The following is a 20,628-nucleotide window of genomic DNA, read 5'->3' on the forward strand; positions in this document are numbered from 1 at the left end:
CTGAAGAGATGGTGACAGACCGGCGTGATGACCATGCGATGTGTCCTGCGGCGCCATGCCCATCTCAGGACTCGAGTCTGAAGCCAGTGCTGAAGCGGTCTCATATGCATCAACCCGAGCGGGGTGGCCACCACTGAGGATGCCATATGCCCCAGGAGCCTCTGAAAGAGTTTCAGTGGAACCGCTGTTTTCTGTTTGAACGCCTTCAAACAGGCCAGCACCGACTGTGCGCGCTCGTTCGTGAGGCATGCTGTCAAAGAGTTCAACTCCAAACCGAGAAAAGAGATGCTCTGAACCGGGAGGAGCTTGCTCTTTTCCCAGTTGACCCGAAGCCCCAATCGTCAGGATAGTTGAGAATGTGAATGCCCACTTCCCTTAACAGGGCAAGGGCTGCCTTTGCAACCTTCTTGAAGACACGAGGGGACAAGGACAGGCCGAAAGGGTGGACCTTGTACTGATACGCCTAACCCTCGAATGCAAACCGCAGGAAGGGTCTGTGTTGAGGTAGAATCGAGACGTGAAAGTACGCGTCCTTCAGGTCTACCACCGCAAACCAATCTTGATGCCGGACGCTCGCTAGAATGCGTTTTTGAACATCAGCATCTTGAACGGGAGTCTGTGTAAAGCCTGGTTCAGTAGGAGGGTAGCTTCACCAAGGTCGCTGAACCTGGGCGAACGCCTGGCGAACTGAATCGCGTAGCCAAGTCGGATGGTCCGGAGCAGCCATCACAACGGATTGGAAAGCGCAAGCCACACATCCAAGTTCCGAGCTCAGGTGCCACACCATGTCGTGGCCGTGCTGAGTCTAGGGACATCGAAGCACTTACCTGGCTCCTTGTGACCACCCCCGGAACAGCCTGGGATGGGGGAGGAAGAGGCCTGTCCTAGCAACCCGTGGAGACTGTCACATTGGGGGCAGATGTGAGCCGCAGCTGGGCACGCAGGGGCAGGGAGACCGCCGCTGGAGTGCCAATCCTGCAAAGAAAAACCCACGGATGGTGGTCGTGGTGACGACCATGCACACTGGGTATGTGACCCAGGAAAGGAGGAAAACGCTCTTTTGCTGAACTGTTGGGTACTGCAGCCACTTGGGCATGCGGCGAAATCAAATAAAAAGACAACAAAAGATTCTCCACCCGGCCCTCCACCGGGCTATGGAGTGGTCTTACTACCAGCTCCAATGCAGTGGGTTTCGTCGACCCTGGGTCGCCCGTCTCAAGGGCACTTTGATGACCTTCGTGGGTTCTTAGCGGCCGGCCATGAGACGGGTGGCGTCTGCTTCCTGCGGTGGGCTCCACGCAGGGCCGGGCCGAAGGGGCGGGCTGTGGCGGAGCCGGTGCAGTCACCGTAGGGGGACGCCCTTGGCGACGAGCAGACGGGGTGTGGGATCTTGAGCCGCGCCGGGGCAGGATATGCTGGATAGCCTCTCTCTGCTTCTTCACCGTCGAGAACTGCAGGTCAAAGTCCTCGACGGTGTCTCCGAGCGCAGTTCCTGCATCAGATCTGAGGCGGAACTACCCTCGTGCAGTTCTTTTAGCGCCTTGGCTTGGTGGACCTGCAGGAGAGCCATGGCGTGCAGGGCAGAGGCGGCTTGTCCAGCAGCGCTGTAGGCTTTGGCCGTCAGGGACGATGTGAACCTACAGGGCTTGGATGGGAGCTTTGGGCATCCGCGCCAGGTGGCAGCGCTCTGCGGGCATAGATGCACCGCGAGCGCCTTATCCACCAGGGGAATCACCGTATATAGCCCCTGGCCGCCCCGCCATCGAGGGTAGTGAGGGCGGGGGAACTGAGAAATCGCGACCGGGCAGTAAAAGGTGCCTCCCACGATTTTGTCAGCTCCTCGTGCACTTCCAGGAAGAAAGGCACTGGAGCGGGGCGTGGCTGCTTTGAGCAGCGCCACAAGCCCAGGAACCAATCATCGAGCTGCGAGGGTTCAGGGGAGAGCGGAGGGTTCCACTCTAGCCCGACGCTCGCTGCCACCTGGGAAAGCATGTCCGTCATCTCTGCATCAGCCTGTGACTGGGCAATCAACCCCGAAGGGGGGAGCCCAGCTGAGGCTTCCGCATCCGACTGGACAAGCCCGCTCTCCAATGCTGCACTCGAGAGCTCATCAGCATCGCGGGCTCCGAACAAGAGGTCGAACTCGCCGTGAGATGAGGCAGCGGACTCATTCGGAAGCCCGATCGGGGCAGACGAGCATGCTGGGGAATGGGAGGTCTGCGGGGGATACCCGGCGGAGTCCCCAAATCGCCCCCAGTGCTAGCCGCACTAGCCTCAAACCCGTAGGTAGAAGGACCGAGGCGGGGAGCCGCTGGGGCCGCTTATGCTTTCTTACGAAAGCAAGCCGCGACCACAACGTTGCCATGGTCACGTTCTCGCAGTGAGAATGTGAACCATCCACGAACGCTGCCTCCATGTGGGTCGTGCCCAGACACGAAAGACAGTGATCGTGACCGTCTGAAGTTGAGAGGTAACGACCGCAACCAGGAATAACACACAATCGGAAAGGCATCTTTAAAAAGACGCGTCTTTAAAAAGACGTTCCGTGTGTGCCGCTCTTTTAGAGAAATATACTCTTTCAGAAAAATATACTCTCTTTTTTCTGCCGAAGCGCCCAGGGGCGTTCTCTGCAGTGCACCAGTGCAGAGGAGGGAGAAGCTGCTGAAATGCACCGTCAGATCCAGCAGAGGTGAATGAACAGTCGTGAGAATTCAGCTCAATGAGCATGACCGTTTGGCTCCGAAGAGAAAATCTGAATGAGTGGTTGCATACCAGCTTCTTTTATACCCGTATGTCTGGGGAAGTGGCATGCAAATACCACTCACCAATTTTCATTGGCCTTTTATCAAAGACCAGAGGTGTTTCGGGCTCCCAAGAGTGACCCCTAGTGTCACTACATCGACATAACGTCGAGTGAGTGACAGATAGGGAAAGTATAATAATGTTGCAATTCCTGACACAATTTCAAGAGAACTAGCAACTAGTTTATGTTCTCCTTAAATTAAGGCAATTTTAATTACACTACCCTAAACATTCCACATACAGATACCTTTAGAATTTTTTATTTTATTTTATTTATTTATTATTTTTTCAACTGGTGCAATCCATCTACTTGACTTGGAAGTATATTCATCTAATCTTGTCAATCACATCGCAGAGGTACATAAATGTCCGCTTACCTCACTCCTGACAATCCTTCATTCTTCCACCACACCAACTCCACCTGCCACTTTCATTCATTCATTTATTTATTCCATGTCACTGTGTTGACATAAGATGATTTAAGGACTGCAACAAGCTCATCTAACATGCTTCATTGGGGGTTTGTCAGGTATAAATGCTAATTTGACAGGTGCTTCTGTACCACAGATTAATTTATAGCAGGGGGTCCTGTGCCATTTTAGGTTCTCATTGTCATTTGGACTCAAGAAGTGACATAGCTGGGAACGTGACAGGGTCAGGATACAAAGGGACTCTTACAAGGGGACTCTGTGTGATTATTGCCTGGCAGCCCTGAGCTACAATATCCACTTACTGCATATGAGAGTGAGAAGAGGTCATGAACTAACAAAACACAGACATATATATATATAAAAACAAAAGCAAACTCACACACACATTAAATACAACTGTGAAGATCCAGGCGGACACAAAGCAACACAAATGAAAGATGACAACTTCAGAATGCTCAAACCTTTAATGTGTGTCTATGTCTGGAATTCTTTTCCTAAAACACTTAGGCAGGAAGGAAGGAAGGAGGAGGGGGAAAGGAAAAGAAAGGAGGAATAAAGAAATAAATAAATATTACAATGAACAAAACAAAGGAGTGCTGACATTACTAATATTGATACATTAACAATGACGTAGGGAAACTTTGATTGCATTGGAAGAAGTCTGCTCTGTTACTGTGGAACAAAATAAGCCAAAATGAAAGAAACAGTGTGAAGCACGCTCCTTTTCAGATAGAGACAGGATCCTGGCATGGTGCAACACTGCCCTCTGCTGTTTACTGAGTATAGTGCAGAGTTTGACCAGCGGTAAGAACTGATGCTCAGACACATCTGTGTCAAGCCATAAGATGCTCTATGAAAGCAGGACTGAAACGTTTATAATCATAACAATCCTACATCACAATATGCATTTGATCGGGAACATTTATGAATTTTCAAATATTTTACCAAACCAATATGACTTGCTTTCTTCCATGAAACACAAAAGGAGATGTTAGGCAGAATATTAGCCTCAGTCACCATTCACTATAATTGTATCTTCCTTTCAATGAATGTAAATGGTGACTGAGGCAGCCAGTTCCTAACTTATATGTTTCACGGAAAGAAAGCAAGTTAAACAGGTTTGAAACATCACAAGGGTGAATAAATGACATAATTTGCATTTTTGGGTAAACTATCCCTTTAAGAAAAACAGCTTTTAACATCAATAGCAATAATATCAGCGGCAGCAGAGGCAATCAAAACTGCAGTTTATCTTCTATCCATCTGCACTAATGAGAAAACAAAACAGGTACTTTACAGCAGAGAAGCCTACAGTGCGTGCCTAAGAAACTGATTCATTTTTAAAAAGCACACTGAAGCACGCTGAATACACAAATGTCTGTATGGGGATTTTTTTATTTGATTTTATCTTATTTCTTTAAAGCACTTCAAAATTTGCTCAGAGGCTGCATCTTGAGGATCAAAACTTGAAAAGTATTCTCTGTGGACAGCAACACGTGTGTGTTGGTAGCATTTTAGGTCTAGGCCTTCAGTGCGATTCATGCCTTTAAGAAAACACAGTTTCACAATGAATAAGACACCGTATGCCTATCATACATTGCGTGGCAGTCAACTAATAATACCAATTGACATTTTTAAAAAATGTCCACGCACAAAAGCCAAAATCAAGGAGGTCTAATACGAAGAAAAAGCTCTCAAATAATATTTGAGATTTAAATGTTGCTTGCAATAAATTTTGTTTCGTCAGGGTACACAATTACTTTTCAAAACTTGAACCGACATTGAATGCTCCAGCAGCCTAATTTACACTTAGAAAACTCCTGATGTTGCTATAACAATGGAAAAAGCACTTACTAATTTACTTGAAGTAACAATCAGTCCTCATTTCCTGTTTAATTAATCAATCGCACAATCATGCAGAACATCTCAGGTTTTTAAATCCATAAGGATCTCTTCCTCAATGGCAATACCAGCAGTGATGACTCGTCAGCAAGATCTCGTGCTCTTCGCTTTCAAATTACGTACATCACTCAAAGTGTGATTGTGTCACTCAAGGCCAGCTAGAAGGCCTGGACTGGGACATATCCTAAAGACCACACCCACCAAGAACAAATAAATCAATCTGATTGGCTGATGAATCTGACAGTCTGACTTTAGATGCCCATTCATTTGCACTGTTGAGGGATTCTGCAGAAATTCTGAAGGCCTGACAGGGTGGAGCTCAGGCTCACGTGCTGCTCCGGCTAAGGAGCATGCGATTTGTGAAACAGTTGTCACACTTTGCTTATAAGCATCGAAGAATTAATTCTGATTGGATAAACTTTTTGTTTTTTGCTATTTGTTTGTAGATGAATTAGGAGTGGAAAGTGATTGAAAATACATAGTGAATGAGAATGAAAGGATGAAAAAATATGTAATTATTAGGCATGTTACGCCAGCAGAGAAGACTTTGCTGGCCCTGAGAAATCTTCACTTGTTGGTAGCATATTACTAGTGCATACTGCACTAATCTAATACTCCATGTTTCTCCATGATTTGGATCTACAGCCTTAATGTTTAATGAGGCAGACCCTGCAATGTTTGTGCCTATGTTTACAAGTATACTGTATGTTTGCTTGTGTGTGTGATTTGTGTGTGTGTATACACTCTGCAGGGCTCAAAGTGAAATTTTAAAATAAACAATTTCAGACTATGCCATCAGCTCCTCAATATTAAACCGCCCTAAATGAACATCAAGTGCTTATCCAGTGCTGTTGCCCTTTTACTGACAATACTCTGCAGCCTCATTTACACCTCACATTAACATGTTTTATATCCGGATAGAATCTGGATATTCTTTAGCTGGATTGCATTTACCCCTTGCAGTCAAATGCATCTCCACTGTGATCGGATTGAGAGGTAATTACACTTGGTCACTTCATACGTTTTTGCTGATCGGATTGCTATGAAATGGATGCACATTGTAGGAGAGACTGAAATGTTTTTATTATTATTTATTTATTTCATGCAGATCGCTGACGAAATATCTTACCTATGACAAGTCCCGAGGGAAAGATACACAGCACGCACACAGGCACACACACACTGTTCAAAGTCACTTGAAATCAAATAATAAATCTTTTAAATTTGCTGCCCAGAATTAGCATAATCACGGAATTGCATATAGCACTATAGCAGGGAATTGAAGATCAGATTTATATCCATTTGGCGGAGACACATCTATGTGGCCAAATGTAGGCTAAATGGAATGTGCTTATTCAATCAGACAGCAATCTGATAATTAAAAACGCATGAAGTGACTAAGTGTCTGGATTGGTTCCATCCGGACCACGAGACATCTTCTCACCATTTCTACACTTTAGGTTAGCAGCGCAACAATACAATGAGGCTGTGTACATCGCAAGCGTTCCAAAGCGTAGATAGCACAGGTATTTCAGCCCTATATCCTTTAATATTTTTTCTCTAGCACTGAACAGGCTTCACACTTTGTCTCTATCCCCCGGCCTGCAACATAAGGCACCTCATAGAGCTGCAGATGTGGATATTTTAACGACAGTAGACCGTCCGTAGTGGAGAAATACAGTGAGCAGCCATATAGATGGATACCAGCATCTTTTACTAAAATAAACTGCAGAAAACGAAAATGAAGCAAAGTGAAACAATCTTCATGTGTCTGATATAACTCTGAACGTTCAGCTAAGCAAGGTTTGTGGCAGGACAATTTATCATGGTTCCAGAGCGCCTTTAGACTTTTTTGTCTAAAATTAGCTTTATTAATCAATATGTTTCCAGCCTACTGTTAATTAACAGAGATTTGTGTTTACATTTTGTGAAAATGAAACAGTCAGAGATAACATCATCGCTGGTGTGGATGACAAGAAAGACAACCAAAACATTGAAACGACGAGTTCTCTGCTTATGATGAAACAAATTCCCATTATTTGATAGTCAGCCCATTTATACTTAACTATAGCAAACATTATTTTGAAACGGCACTATTTAGATGTACATTGTTTGTTTGTTTTTGGTAGATTAGCATTTTACATTACCTACATTTTCTCTCAGGGTTTACCCCTGAACCCCCCATAGACTTTATTCACGCTAGTGCCATCTTTGATTTTTAATGGGAATGAAAATGAGGCTGTGAGGGATAGACTTACCATCTCTTCAATGGTACGAACAGTATAAAGTTGTATAAAATTCCTAGATCACGTTTGATTTTCCACAACTCATGCTGTCTGGAGTTCTTAGTATACTGAATGTTCTTGGACAGATGTTTGATCAATGTTTTGTCCGCGGAACGATCCAAAACACTTTAAACTGCAGTACAGCCCATTGAAGAGACTATAAGTCTATCCCTCACAGCCTCATTGTCATTCCCATTAAAATTCCAAGATGGCGCTAGTGTGAATAAGGTCTATTTTCTATGTATATATAAATGGTAGAAGATCCCCCATGGTCCAATACTTTTGTTGTCTTTGGGCCACAATGTCCTCATTCTTGCCCAGTTATTAAATACTTTTTGACTGTGATTTATATATTTTTTTTCCTTATTTTATAAAGTACTAAAAAAGTAAAGTAGTTGCTGCCAAGTTGGAAATTTAAAATAACTATTCCAAAAAATGTGCGTTTCATACACATTGTCATTAGTCAGAATGGCTACAAAATGATACAAGTTATTATTGTCCGGACCTTTGGTGGGATGGAAATGTCGAGACCGGACCTCTTGGAAACTTTATTGAATCACCCTGCTGTAAATAATGCTGTCTAAACTGTAAAACTGGTTTACACTCTCTCATGTGAGTTCACAGTTAATTTTGGTATCACTCTGTTTAGAAACCCAAATAAGATTAAGACGTTTTCAGCTCAGGATAAAGAAACAGGGATTACACCTTCCTCCCCTTTCATTTATCCAGCCGTTTTGTCTTCTCTGTAGAGATCTTAAAAGGATGTTCTAGGTTTAATACAAGTTAAGCTTTATCAACAACATCTGTGACATGCTGTCGATTACTACAGTAATTAGATTGACTAATTTGGCTGAAAACTATTGGCCAAAAACATTTGGATTTTCTGTCAGGCCATGAATATCTATCCACATGCATATTCACTAATAAACAGAGGTGTGAAAGCTTGGGGTTAGCCGTGTCTCTAAGCTTTATGAGAAATGCAGGAGGTATGGGAGAGTGAGACCTCCACACTTTACACTTGTCTCGCACCCCCCGCTGTGATTTTTACACCACTAATCATATGAATAACTGACACACAATCTAATGCTGTCCTATAGCTGCAGGAATACCTTAATGTATACTGACCATCAAGAATGAGTCACCTTAAATAAAAGAAAAGTGCACTTGAAAGAGCACTGAATGAAGGGAGGAAAGAGAAGAGAGAGAGAGTCGATGATACCTGATTTTAACATCACGTCTTGGGTGATCTGAACACAAGTGAACAGCGCTAAATAGGACTGCACCGATTAGGAAATCTGATGCTGATTCAGTACAATAACTCCGATCTAATTATACCCGATCTGATCACTGAAATGTATTTTTAAAGAGCCCCTTGGAACAGAAGTATTTAGTCATATGCTTCAGCAAAACGCACCACAATGTCAAATTAGACAACAATCTAAATTATTTAAATGTTAACATTTATTGGAATTTATGACCCAAGTTGTCCAAAGCACAGAAGCGCTTTGTGTGTCACTTCACAGAATATCATAAGCATATAGTATGTTATGTGCGCTGGTTTCTGCATCAAATGTGTTGACAGAGTGATTATGCTGTTTAATGTGATTGCCTGACATTTTACTGATATGTTCTATATTTTATAATGTATAAATTATATGAATTCAAAGTCATGCGATTATCAAAATAATTAATCGTTATCATTAATCAATTTTCAAAATAATCATTGGTTGCAGCACTAATGCAAAGTACTGTATATACAGGACAAGTGTAAACATAAAGTGTAATTAAACAAGTTGCCAATTAATTAATCAAATTAATTGCATATATTTGCATATATCACATTTATAAATGTGTGCCGAGAAAGCCCCACAAATAGCAATAATTCAGTTAAACGTAGTTTGAAACTTAGAAAAACACATCTCGAGATCCCTGCATTTGGAATTGTGCTCCATCCAGCTATTTTTGAATGCTAGAATGAATCCTCATGTTGTGATGTCGCTAATGTCAAGCAAGCCTGAGTGTGGTTTGTTGTCTGTCTGTACAGCTGTGCGTTGCCTATACATCTGGAGTTGCATTTACTGTCCCCTGCCTAAAACAGGTGTTACTACAAGCTTGAATTTGTTGGTAGGAATATTCCTTTTAATGGTCCTGGGACAGGATTAATTGGGTTATTTACGTATATTGTATTTATTTTGGGAAACCGGTTTGGGAAAACGGTTTTGAAAACTACAAACCTATACCCATATACAGTGTACACCGATCAGACACAATATTAAAACCACCTGCCTAATATTATGTAGGTATGTGGGTTGGCGCTGTTTTGGTGTCACGAGGGGGACCTACATAATATTAGGCAGGTGGTTTTAATGTTGTGACTGAACGGTGTGTGTGTGTGTATATATATATATATATATATATATATATATATATATATATACACACTACCGGTCAAAAGTTTTGAAACACTTGACCAAAATGTTTCTCATGATCTTAAAAATCTTTTGATCTGAAGGCATATGCTTAAATGTTTGAAATTAGTTTTGTAGACAAAAATATAATTGTGTCACCATATTAATTTATTTCATTATAAATCTAAAATTGTATTAAAAAAAAGTTTTTGAAATTGATGACTTGGGCCAATTTTGGCATTGATTTTGAAAATATGACTGATCATGCAAAAAAAACAAAACAGTCTTTTATTTAAGGATAGTGATCATATGAAGCAATTTATCATCACATAGTTGTTTGGCTCCTTTTTAAATCATAATTATAACAGAAATCACCCAAATGGCCCTGATCAAAAGTACCCTTGAATGTTTGGCCTTGTTACAGACACACAAGGTGACACACACAGGTTTAAATGGCAATTAAAGGTTAATTTCCCACACCTGTGGCTTTTTAAATTGCAATTAGTGTCTGTGTATAAATAGTCTTATAAATAGAGTTTGTTAGCTCTCACGTGGGTGCACTGAGCAGGCTAGATACTGAGTCATGGGGAGCAGAAAAGAACTGTCAAAAGACCTGCGTAACAAGGTAATGGAATTTTATAAAGATGGAAAAGGGTATAAAAAGATATTCAAAGCCTTGAAAATGCCAGTCAGTACTGTTCAATCACTTATTAAGAAGTGGACAATTCAGGGATCTCTTGATACCAAGCCAAGGTCAGGTAGACCAAGAAAGATTTCAGCCACAACTGCCAGAAGAATTATTCAGGATACAAAGAAAAACCACAGGTAACCTCAGGAGAAATACAGGCTGCTCTGGAAAAAGACGGTTGTTTCAAGGAGCACAATACGACGGTACTTGAACAAAAATGAGCTGCATGGTTGAGTTGTCAGAAAGAAGCCTTTACTGTGCCAATGCCACAAATGACAACACCTCGACACGCCTCACAGCTTCTGGCACACTGTAATTTGGAGTGACCAACCATAAGCGCTATGTTTGGAGAGGGGTCAACAAGGCCTATAGTGAATAGAATACCATCCCCACTGTGAAGCATGGTGGTGGCTCATTGAGGGTGTGGGGGGGTGTGTGAGCTCTAAAGGCATGGGGAATCTTGTGAAAATTGATGGCAAGTTGAATGCAGCATGTTATCAGAAAATACTGGCAGACAATTTGCATTCTTCTGCATGAAAGCTACGCATGGGTCGCTCTTGGACTTTCCAGCATGACAATGACCCTTAGCACAAGGCCAAGTTGACCCTCCAGTGGTTACAGCAGAAAATGTTGAAGGTTCTAGAGTGGCCATCACAGTCTCCTGACCTTAATATCATCGAGCCACTCTGGGGAGATCTCAAACATGTGGTTCATGCAAGACGACCAAAGACTTTGCATGACCTGGAGGCATTTTGCCAAGACGAATGGGCAGCTATATCACCTGCAAGAATTTGGGGCCTCATAGACAACTATTACAAAATACTGCACGTGTCATTGATGCTAAAGGGGGCAATACACAGTATTAAGAACTAAGGGTATGAAGACTTTTGAACAGGGGTCATTTCATTTTTTTCTTTGTTGCCATGATTTGTTTTATGAGTGTGCCATTCTGTTATAACCTACAGTTGAATATGAATCCCATAAGAAATCAAAGAAATGTGTTTTGCCTGCTCACTCATGTTTTCTTTAAAAATGGTACATATATTACCAATTCTCCAAGGGTATGCAAACTTTTGAGCACAACTGTAGATGGGAACTCCTTCAATACTGTTTAAAAAGAATCCCAGGGTGATACCTCAAGAAGTTGGTTGAGAAAATGTCAAGAGTGCATTTCTGAAAATTCTAGGCAAAGGGTAAGTACTTTGAAGATGCTAAAATATAACACAGTTTTGGATTTTGTTTAGTCACAACATAATTCCCATAGTTCCATTTATGTTATTCCATAGTTTTAATGACTTTACTATTATTCTAAAATGTGTCAGGGTTCTTCACAGTTGGGATGGTGTTCTTCGGCTTGCAAGCCTCAACATTTTTCCTCCATATATATATGCAGGGTTGGAGAGTAAAGAAATACATGTAATGGGAATACGTATATATATATATATGGAAATATATATATATGGAAAAATATATACATAGAAATTATGCAATCCAAAGTGCATTTGAACAGTGGTGAAACACTTTCTTATGATGTGTTACATTCATACGAGCAGTCAGAGAAGTCAGTTTGAAGTAAGATTGGAGCAGAAGAAATAGAAATAAACCTTGTGTAAAGTGTCAGCTTTACGCTAAGCTAAAATGCTATTTCTAACCATTTTACATGCACGTTACCAGGCACGATCATATTTTTTAATCAAGAAAATTCACGTTGGAACATAATTTATTTTTTCTAGTAAGACCTTTGATATTAGGGCAAAAATCATATTCTTGATAATAATTTTTGTATTGTTTTCCTGTAAAAATATCTAAAAATCCTTAAAACAAGATCAATTTGTATATATATATATATATATATATATATATATATATATATATATATATATATTTATATATATATACACACAGTTGAAGTCAGAAGTTTACATTCACTTAGGTTGAAGTCATTAAAACTAATCTTTTAACCACTCCACAGATTTCATATTAACAAACTATAGTTTTGGCAAGTTTAGGACATCTTGCGCATGACACAAGTCATTTGTCCAACAATTGTTTACAGACAGATTGTTTCACTTTTAATTGACTATATCACAATTCCAGTGGGTCAGACATTTACATACACTAAGATAACTGTGTCTTTAAGCAGCTTGGAAAATTCCAGAAAATTATGTCAAGATTAGCCAATTAGCTTCTGATAGGAGGTGTACTGAATTGGAGGTGTACCTGTGGATGTATTTTAAGGCCTACCTTCAAACTCAGTGCCTCTTTGCTTGACATCATGGGAAAAACTAAAGAAATCAGTCAAGACCTCAGAAAAAAAAATTGTGGACCTCCACAAGTATGGTTCATCCTTGGGAGCAATTTCCAAATAAAAGTACTACGTTCATCTGTACAAACAATAGTACGCAAGTATAAACACCACTGGACCATGCAGCCATCATAACGCTCAGGAAGGAGACACATTCTATCTCCTAGAGATGAACGTAGTTTTGTGCGAAAAGTGCAAATCAATCCCAGAACAACAGCAAAGGACCTTGTGAAGATGCTGGAGGAAACAGGTAGACAAGTATGTATATCCACAGTAAAATGAGTCCTATATTGACATAACCTGAAAGGCTCCTCAGCAAGGAATAAGCCACTGCTCGAAAACTACCATAAAAAAATCCAGACTACAGTTTGCAAGTGCACATGGGGACAAAGATCTTACTTTTTGTAGAAATGTCCTCTGGTCTGATGAAACAAAAATGTAACTGTTTGGCCATAATGACCATTGTTATGTTTGGATGAAAAAGGATGAGGCTTGCAAGCTGAAGAACACCATCCCAACCATGAAGCATGGGGGTGGCAGCATCATGTTGTTGGGGTGCTTTGCTGCTGGAGGGACTGGTGCACTTCACAAAATAGATGGCATCGTGGAGAAGGAAAATTATGTGGATATATTGAAGCAACATCTCAAGACATCAGCCAGGAAGTTAAAGCTCGGTGGCAAATGGGTCTTCCAAATGGAAAATGACCCCAAGCATACCTCCAAAGTTGTGGCGAAATGGCTTAAGGACAACAAAGTCAAGGTATTGGAGTGTCCATCACAAAGCCCTGACCTCAATCCAAAAGAATATTTGTGGGCAGAACTGAAAAAGCAAGGAGCCTGCAAACCTGACCTTGCTACACCAGTTCTGTCTGGAAGAATGGGAAAAAATTCCAGCAACTTGTGTGAAGCTTGTGGAAGGCTACCCAAAACATTTGACCCAAGTTTAAACAATTTAAAGGCAATGCTACCAAATACTAACAAAGTGTATGTGAACTTCTGACCCACTGGGAATGTGATGAAAGAATTAAAAGCTGAAATAAATAATTCTCTCTACTATTATTCTGACATTTCACATTCTTAAAATAAAGTACTGATCCTTACTGACCTAAGACGGGGAAAGTTTTCCACGATTAAATGTCAGGAATTGTAAAAAAATTTATTAAAAAGAGTTTAAATGTATTTGGCTAAGGTGTATGTAAACTTCTGACTTTAACTTCCCCCCCATACCCCCCTGGAATCTACACCCCTGACATTTAAACACACAGACCCTGTCACAAATGGCGCCCTTAGCCCTTGCCGTCCTCCTCTGATTCCACACTTTGGTGTAGTGATGTTGCATGAGATATTGGGTAATACCACATCGAGCGTGCATTGAGGCCAGTTAAGGTACTTTTCCACCATCGGGCCAAATGGTTCTTATTGTGGAGCAGTGTCGTTCCATACCAACCCAGGGTCGTTGACACAGTTTCTTTTTTGAAATCAGGATTTGAATGGACTAATTGACCAAGTGACCAATCGTGAGTAACCACATACTAAAGCTGTTCCTCCAGCACAATTGAGTAAGGTTAGCAAACCGTGAACGGTATACAATCGTACCATACCGAACCATGCTCAAGTGGAAATGCTAATGCAATCATTACTCACCATGCTCAGAAACATTCGAAAAGTGCCTACAGGGGGTGCTTCAAAAGCCATGAATCCCCATGGTGGATGAACTTAAAAAAAAACATACTAATCAACACACTTGCACTACAATTAAATTAACAGCCTAGCGTAGGAAGTGTTCTAGGCTATCTGTTCTAGTATTGTTATTAATTCAATTTTGTTCATCGTTTTAAATGGCTTTGGTCAGATAATGTCTGCTAAAACAATTATATAAATATGAATTAATAAATGTAGTTAAGAGTTGGTCTAATTGCATACAGCTGATGTGCTAAATGGACATGTTGAAAATTTTATGATAGAAACAACATAAAATATATATATATATATATATATATATATATATATATATATATATATATATATATATATATATATATATATATATTCCCACACATGGATCAGTTTAGGACTGTCATATGGTCAGACCAGTGTCTTAAGATAACAAAGAACACAGTCTGACAAAATCAATGAAGGGCAGATAGATCATGGTCTTATGTGCCCTTCAAGTGGACTCGGAAATATGACGAATTCCGATCACATGAATTACCCAGTGAAGTCGGAAGTTCAAGTGGGAAACTCAGAATTCTAGATGATACCCGAGTTGCTGAGATGGGAGGAGTCATAATCTTTCAATATGGTGGAGGAGAGTACAGTTTCTGTAGTGAATGACAGGTTTTATCTTTTTTTTTTTTTTTTTTTTTTTTTTTAAATACAGCTAATTGTTAACGCTTGCATTTTCAGTCATATTTATTTATGTGTATCAGCAACCATATGATGCATTTTCTACATTTTTAGACCGTGAAAATAGCTTGTATTTGACCACAATTCCATTACTGTCAGCAGGCTAATGGAGTAATGTATTATGCTGTCAAAATAAAAGTTCCTCAAAAAATATGTATGAATAAACCTGGCAATGTCCATGTTTTCTGTTCTTTTCTACAACAAAGCACTTGAACGTGACATACTCGTACTTGCCACTTCAGAAGTGTGAAGTAGGATAATTCTGACAGCACATGAAGGCAGCAGTACTCTTGTTTTATCCCTAGTTCCTCCATAACCACTAGATGGCAGCCTCACATTATTTTCCAAATAGTCTCTCACAGGAAGTTCAACACTTCTGTTATGATTACTATTAAAATGTTGCCTTGCTTAGAATTACTTGTTTTTAAGTAAGAAAAAATAGAGCATATGACAGAGACAAGGATGGGAAGGTCACTTTCCTGCTGTTGTAGATATGTGTGCTTTGTAAATGTCACTTAAACAGTTATGATGCCTGATTTACTTTGTTCTTGACTGAAATATAGTTGCATAATGTAGCTTAAGAAACCCTGACTTTGCACGTGACATGCACTGTAACAATGACCAGGAACTGATGCAGTGCATGCTAATTTCTGAATGGTCAACTCAGATTACCGGGTGAAATCCCCCGGTAATACGCCAATTAAAACATACTGTACAGGCCCACACAACTCATATCAGACATTAGTATACGGACAGTATGACCCTTCTCTAACACTTCAAAAGATAATAGAGTTAAGATATTTACTTCTAGGTTGTGCAGACTGGTGTGCATATACATTAAATGAGTGGCATCAGGAATTTAGTGGAAATTGTGTAAAAATTAAAGGTTTAAATTTGGACTAAATTCAGAAATGAGAGTGTGAGATGGCCATAAACATACAGTTGCATGGCAGCTGCTTAAAGGAATAGTTCACCCAAAAATGAACATTATCTCGTCATTTACTCACCCTCATGCCATCCCAGATGTGCATGACTTTCTTTCATTTGCTGAACTCAAATGAAGATTTTTAGAATAATTTCTCAGCTCTTGTGGTCCATACAATGCTAGTGAATGGGTGTCAAAATAAAAGACAACTCCAGTGGTTAAATCAATGTATTCTGAATCTATATGAATATGTGAACACATGGATTTAACCACTGGAGTCATATGGATTACTTTTATGCTCCCTTTATGTGGATTTTGGAACTTCAAAATTTTGGCACCCATTCACTTCCATTGTATGGCCCTACAGAGCTTTTAAAAATCTTAATTTGTGTTCTTCAGAAGACACACATCTGGGATGCCAGGAGGTAAGTAAATCATGAGAACATTTTATTTTGGGGTGAACTATCCCTTTAAGAAGTATAATAAGTCTTGATAATTATGGTGCTACATCAATGGGCAGTATGAAAAATAAATGTAAGGCAAGTCATTCCTTTCAAAGTAATTAGTTACCAAACAGTGCAAGATCAAAATATATGGGATAATGTACATTCAGCCAGTCTGACATGAAGTGGATGGCTTTGCATCCAATTTATTATATAGACATGTAATATTGATTTGAATATAAATGAAACATGAAACTAACATAGCTATGTTGGAAATTAGTTGCCTGGGACAACGGTCAGTTGGTGAACAGATAGATGAAAATATTGTAACCTATAGTGTGGATTGCATAGCAGTTAGTGATTGTATCCCAAATCACTAAATCTGGTGACTGGACACTAAAGGAGCTACACAGAAAACAATATGAAACTCATTGTACTCACATCAAACTCATTGAGAGCGGCGGCCAGCTCGCCAATGCCAGCATGCCCGTGCTTCTCTTCGGTAGGTGAGGTGGCCTGGGCAGCACTGGAGATGCCACCGATGGCCTCTTGCACCTGTTTGAAGACATAGTCACGGTTGGCACGTGTGGCGGCAACATCAGGGTGGCGCAGGAAGGCCTGTGAGGCCGTGTAAAGCATTGTGGCGTTCTTCTTTAAAGCTCCGCGAGCAGCCGCCATCTCGTCCCTGGACTGAGGGTCCTTCAGTTCCTGCCACACACAAAAATTGTGTTAGAAGGTGAATGCAGAAGTGTCATTCACTTAAAATAAATGGATGCATCATTTGTTTTTGTTTTTGTTTTGTTTTTGTTTTTTTGTTTGTTTGTTTGTTTGTTTTTAAGTTAATGCTGCCAGTCAGTGTTTCGGCTTGCTGAGTCAACTATCATATTCATGTGTGAGTAAATTAAGTTAAATGTTATTTTCATGCCAGATATGATATTATATATTCTGTTTATGTTCTTGAATATCTGTAAATGTAATTGGACAAATATGCTTTCCAATGTTGATTCTATGATCCTGCTTGATTTAAAACTGGGCCTGTACATGACAAATTTCATGTATATTTCAATTATTAGTTCAGTGAATGTTGCCACTGCATATGCTATTCTATCATGCATTTTCATTGCTCTACTTCCCATCTGTTTGTATCAAGGTAACTACTGTATTTAGCATTGATTGAAAAGTACAGAGGCTATTATCGTACTGAAGCCACAATTTTGGTATCGAGCTAACCCTGCCCTAGTGAAAAAGTAATATACCAAATTGTATTTAAAATACATTTATTTCATGATAAGTATACTACAAATACAATAACACTAATTGAAAATACCATGTAATTGGACTTATTTTATGTGTTCTTAAAATGCACAAAAAGAAACTTTGATCACAACAAATGAGGTGGTAAACTAGTATAGCTTTTACAAATGCAATTAGCGTAAGTATACATTAAGTTCAAATATAGTGTACTTTAAGAAAGTACACTGGTTTGGTGCTTGTTTCCATCTACAAATTATTTTATGACTCTACAACTTGTCTGAACAGTGTTAAAAGTGATTATCATAAAAATGTTCTTCAAGCACAAAAAATTACTTGGAATATGACTAATATTTTCCTAATATATATACTGTATACTGTATATTTTAAATTACGGCATGTCTATTCTGAGAGCTTTTAAGATCATTTGCATTTCAACATACTGTTATCATATTAACTGAGAACAAACTCTTTATTTGTCTGTCTTGTAACAAGAGGTTACTAATGCTGAAAACCTATTAATTTAAAAATGATAATTAAAACATTATTTTGAGTACTTTAATTGTACAAAGCACATTCCTTAAAACACAAGAGAGATACTAAATTTACGTGCAGCAGTCACCATGCCAGAACCAGTTTTGAAGTGTGGGGCCCTCAAACAGGCTGTTTGTGACATCATCACTACAACATTAAGAAGTCAGTATGCAGACTGTGTTATACACCCAATTTATTCCAGACCAGCTTCCAAGATTGTCAAAATCATGGTGATTATAGTTATTTATCTACATAAATATTAGTCAAAAACTGTCCCCTTACACAGTTCAAATGTTGACGCAATCAAACTAAAAAGATTTAAATCTGCTTACATAGAGAAAGACTATGTGCTTGTCATTATTTTCAGTTCACACAAACCACTGCTTAAACATTATTTAAATTGTTTTTTTTTTTTTTTTCTTCAACAAAATGAAATGCAGTCTGTTAAGCCATTGATGATGATACTACTGGAAAACTTAATTGGTTCAGCTGCGGGATCTTGTGTATGGGTTCCTCATCTTTATGTATCTATTGAATCAGTCTCAATCAGACTTTTGGTTTTTGTGTTTGCATTCAACAATGTTATGCAAGTACAGTGTGCCCTGTGTATTATACCATTTTTAAAGCAGCATGTTGCATTCGACATTGTGTGAATTGAAGATGTAAGTTGAGGAGGTAAGCCAGGGGCCTTTGTAGATCAGTGATAAGATAGACCAATCAGACATCTGCATTGTTTTACTTTTCTTTGTGCAAAGGGAAAAATGGCACGTTTACCTATTTTAATAAAATGCCAGGTGTTAAAACTACATGGAATTATCATCCTTTCCAGGAATATACTGTAACGTCTGTTGATGTTTCTGCTTGGGGACTTGCTACTGGCTGTTGTGTATGCATAATTAATGAGTTAGGTCTGTGTAGATTTTGGGGACTCTTTGGGGGTTTTATTAACTAGCATTTAAAAGTAACTGAGGTTAAAGTTTAATTCAGCTTAATGTTAATTATGTCTTTTTATGTTAAGGAAAGGGGTTCTTTTTAGTTACCCGGGGTGAGATTAGTGTTGCTTTGAGATAGATGTGATCCTGTTTGAAGAACATTGTTGATTAACAGGGGTTTAAGACCCACTATGCTTGGTCCCCCATCTTTCTTCCTAATAATACCCAGTGTATAATACTATGAATTCAAGTGCCAGAATTACATATATTAATGCCTGCCAAAATTCAGCTGTGGTGTGGGCCAGCAATATATTAGCAGTATAACATTAATGTATGTCCAGCACTCTTACAGTGTAATGGAGTTGCAATTGTAATGTCACAAAAATACATTACAATTTCACATTGAGTCAATTCTGTGTATTTCAAAAATTAAATACAAAGGTAGATATTTAAAGTGTACTAAGTATACGTGAAATAGTTTCATTTTAGCACAACCAAGTATACTTAACGCATCTTTAGTTGCATCACAGCACTGCTTTCGGCAAATGAAAGTGCATTATGTACCAAGTTAGTTGTTCCAATTTAGCAGACTTTAAGTATACCAATTTATAATCTGCCAGCAATACACTTTAGTATACTGAAGCACCCAAGAATAAAGTGTGCTTAAGTATATTATTTTTTCACTAGGGTGGTACATCTCACTAATAGGAATTTACTCCAAAGTGCTTAATGAACACACTGGCAGCTCTCCCTTAGAAGGCAATACATAATATTCTGTAGGAGCACACAGTCCTGACATGATGCTTCCTGATGCAAACAAGCACTGGTATCACAAGCAGGGCTCCAGACTAAAAAAAATGACTTAGGAGCCATTGGCTCCTTAACTGAAACATTAAGGAGCCAAATGGCTGTTTTTAGTTGCCTAATCATATAATTGCTCGATTTAGATTGCTGTTCAGAAACAAGACAGAAAGCAGAAGAAAAGGAAGACAGCTGATAACCCATTAATCAGAGGTTTAATATACAGTATATATAGTTTAGAAGATACTGTACCTAAGTTTGCATTCCCCTTTTGTCTCATCAATGTTCACACCCCTTTCATAATTTATACAAATCTAAGACATTAAACTTGTTTTTGTACTGCCTACCTTCAGAATCTACATATATTTACATAAAGCATAGTATGCATATTGTAGTGCGTTGCCTTCGTGAGCATCAATTAATGTTTGCACATTTTGTAATAGTTGTGTATGAGTCCCTCAATTGTCCTAAGTGTCAAAAGCTGGATCTCAGATATATTATATATATATTAACTT

The 20,628-nt window shown here is 39.5% G+C and overlaps 1 protein-coding gene across 2 annotated transcripts in view; it reads right to left on the minus strand.

Annotated features, from left to right (window-relative positions):
- LOC127444566 (catenin alpha-2) overlaps positions 1-20,628 on the minus strand; it is a 784,313-nt gene that overhangs the window by 606,228 nt on the left and 157,457 nt on the right. For both annotated transcript variants that reach the window (XM_051704010.1, XM_051704013.1), the window contains exon 6: positions 17,037-17,303. In XM_051704010.1, the coding sequence (XP_051559970.1) occupies positions 17,037-17,303 (267 nt within the window). The remainder of the gene's footprint in view (positions 1-17,036; positions 17,304-20,628) is intronic.

The sequence above is a fragment of the Myxocyprinus asiaticus genome, chromosome 8 (genome assembly GCF_019703515.2).
Source record: "Myxocyprinus asiaticus isolate MX2 ecotype Aquarium Trade chromosome 8, UBuf_Myxa_2, whole genome shotgun sequence".
Lineage (NCBI taxonomy): Eukaryota > Metazoa > Chordata > Actinopteri > Cypriniformes > Catostomidae > Myxocyprinus > Myxocyprinus asiaticus.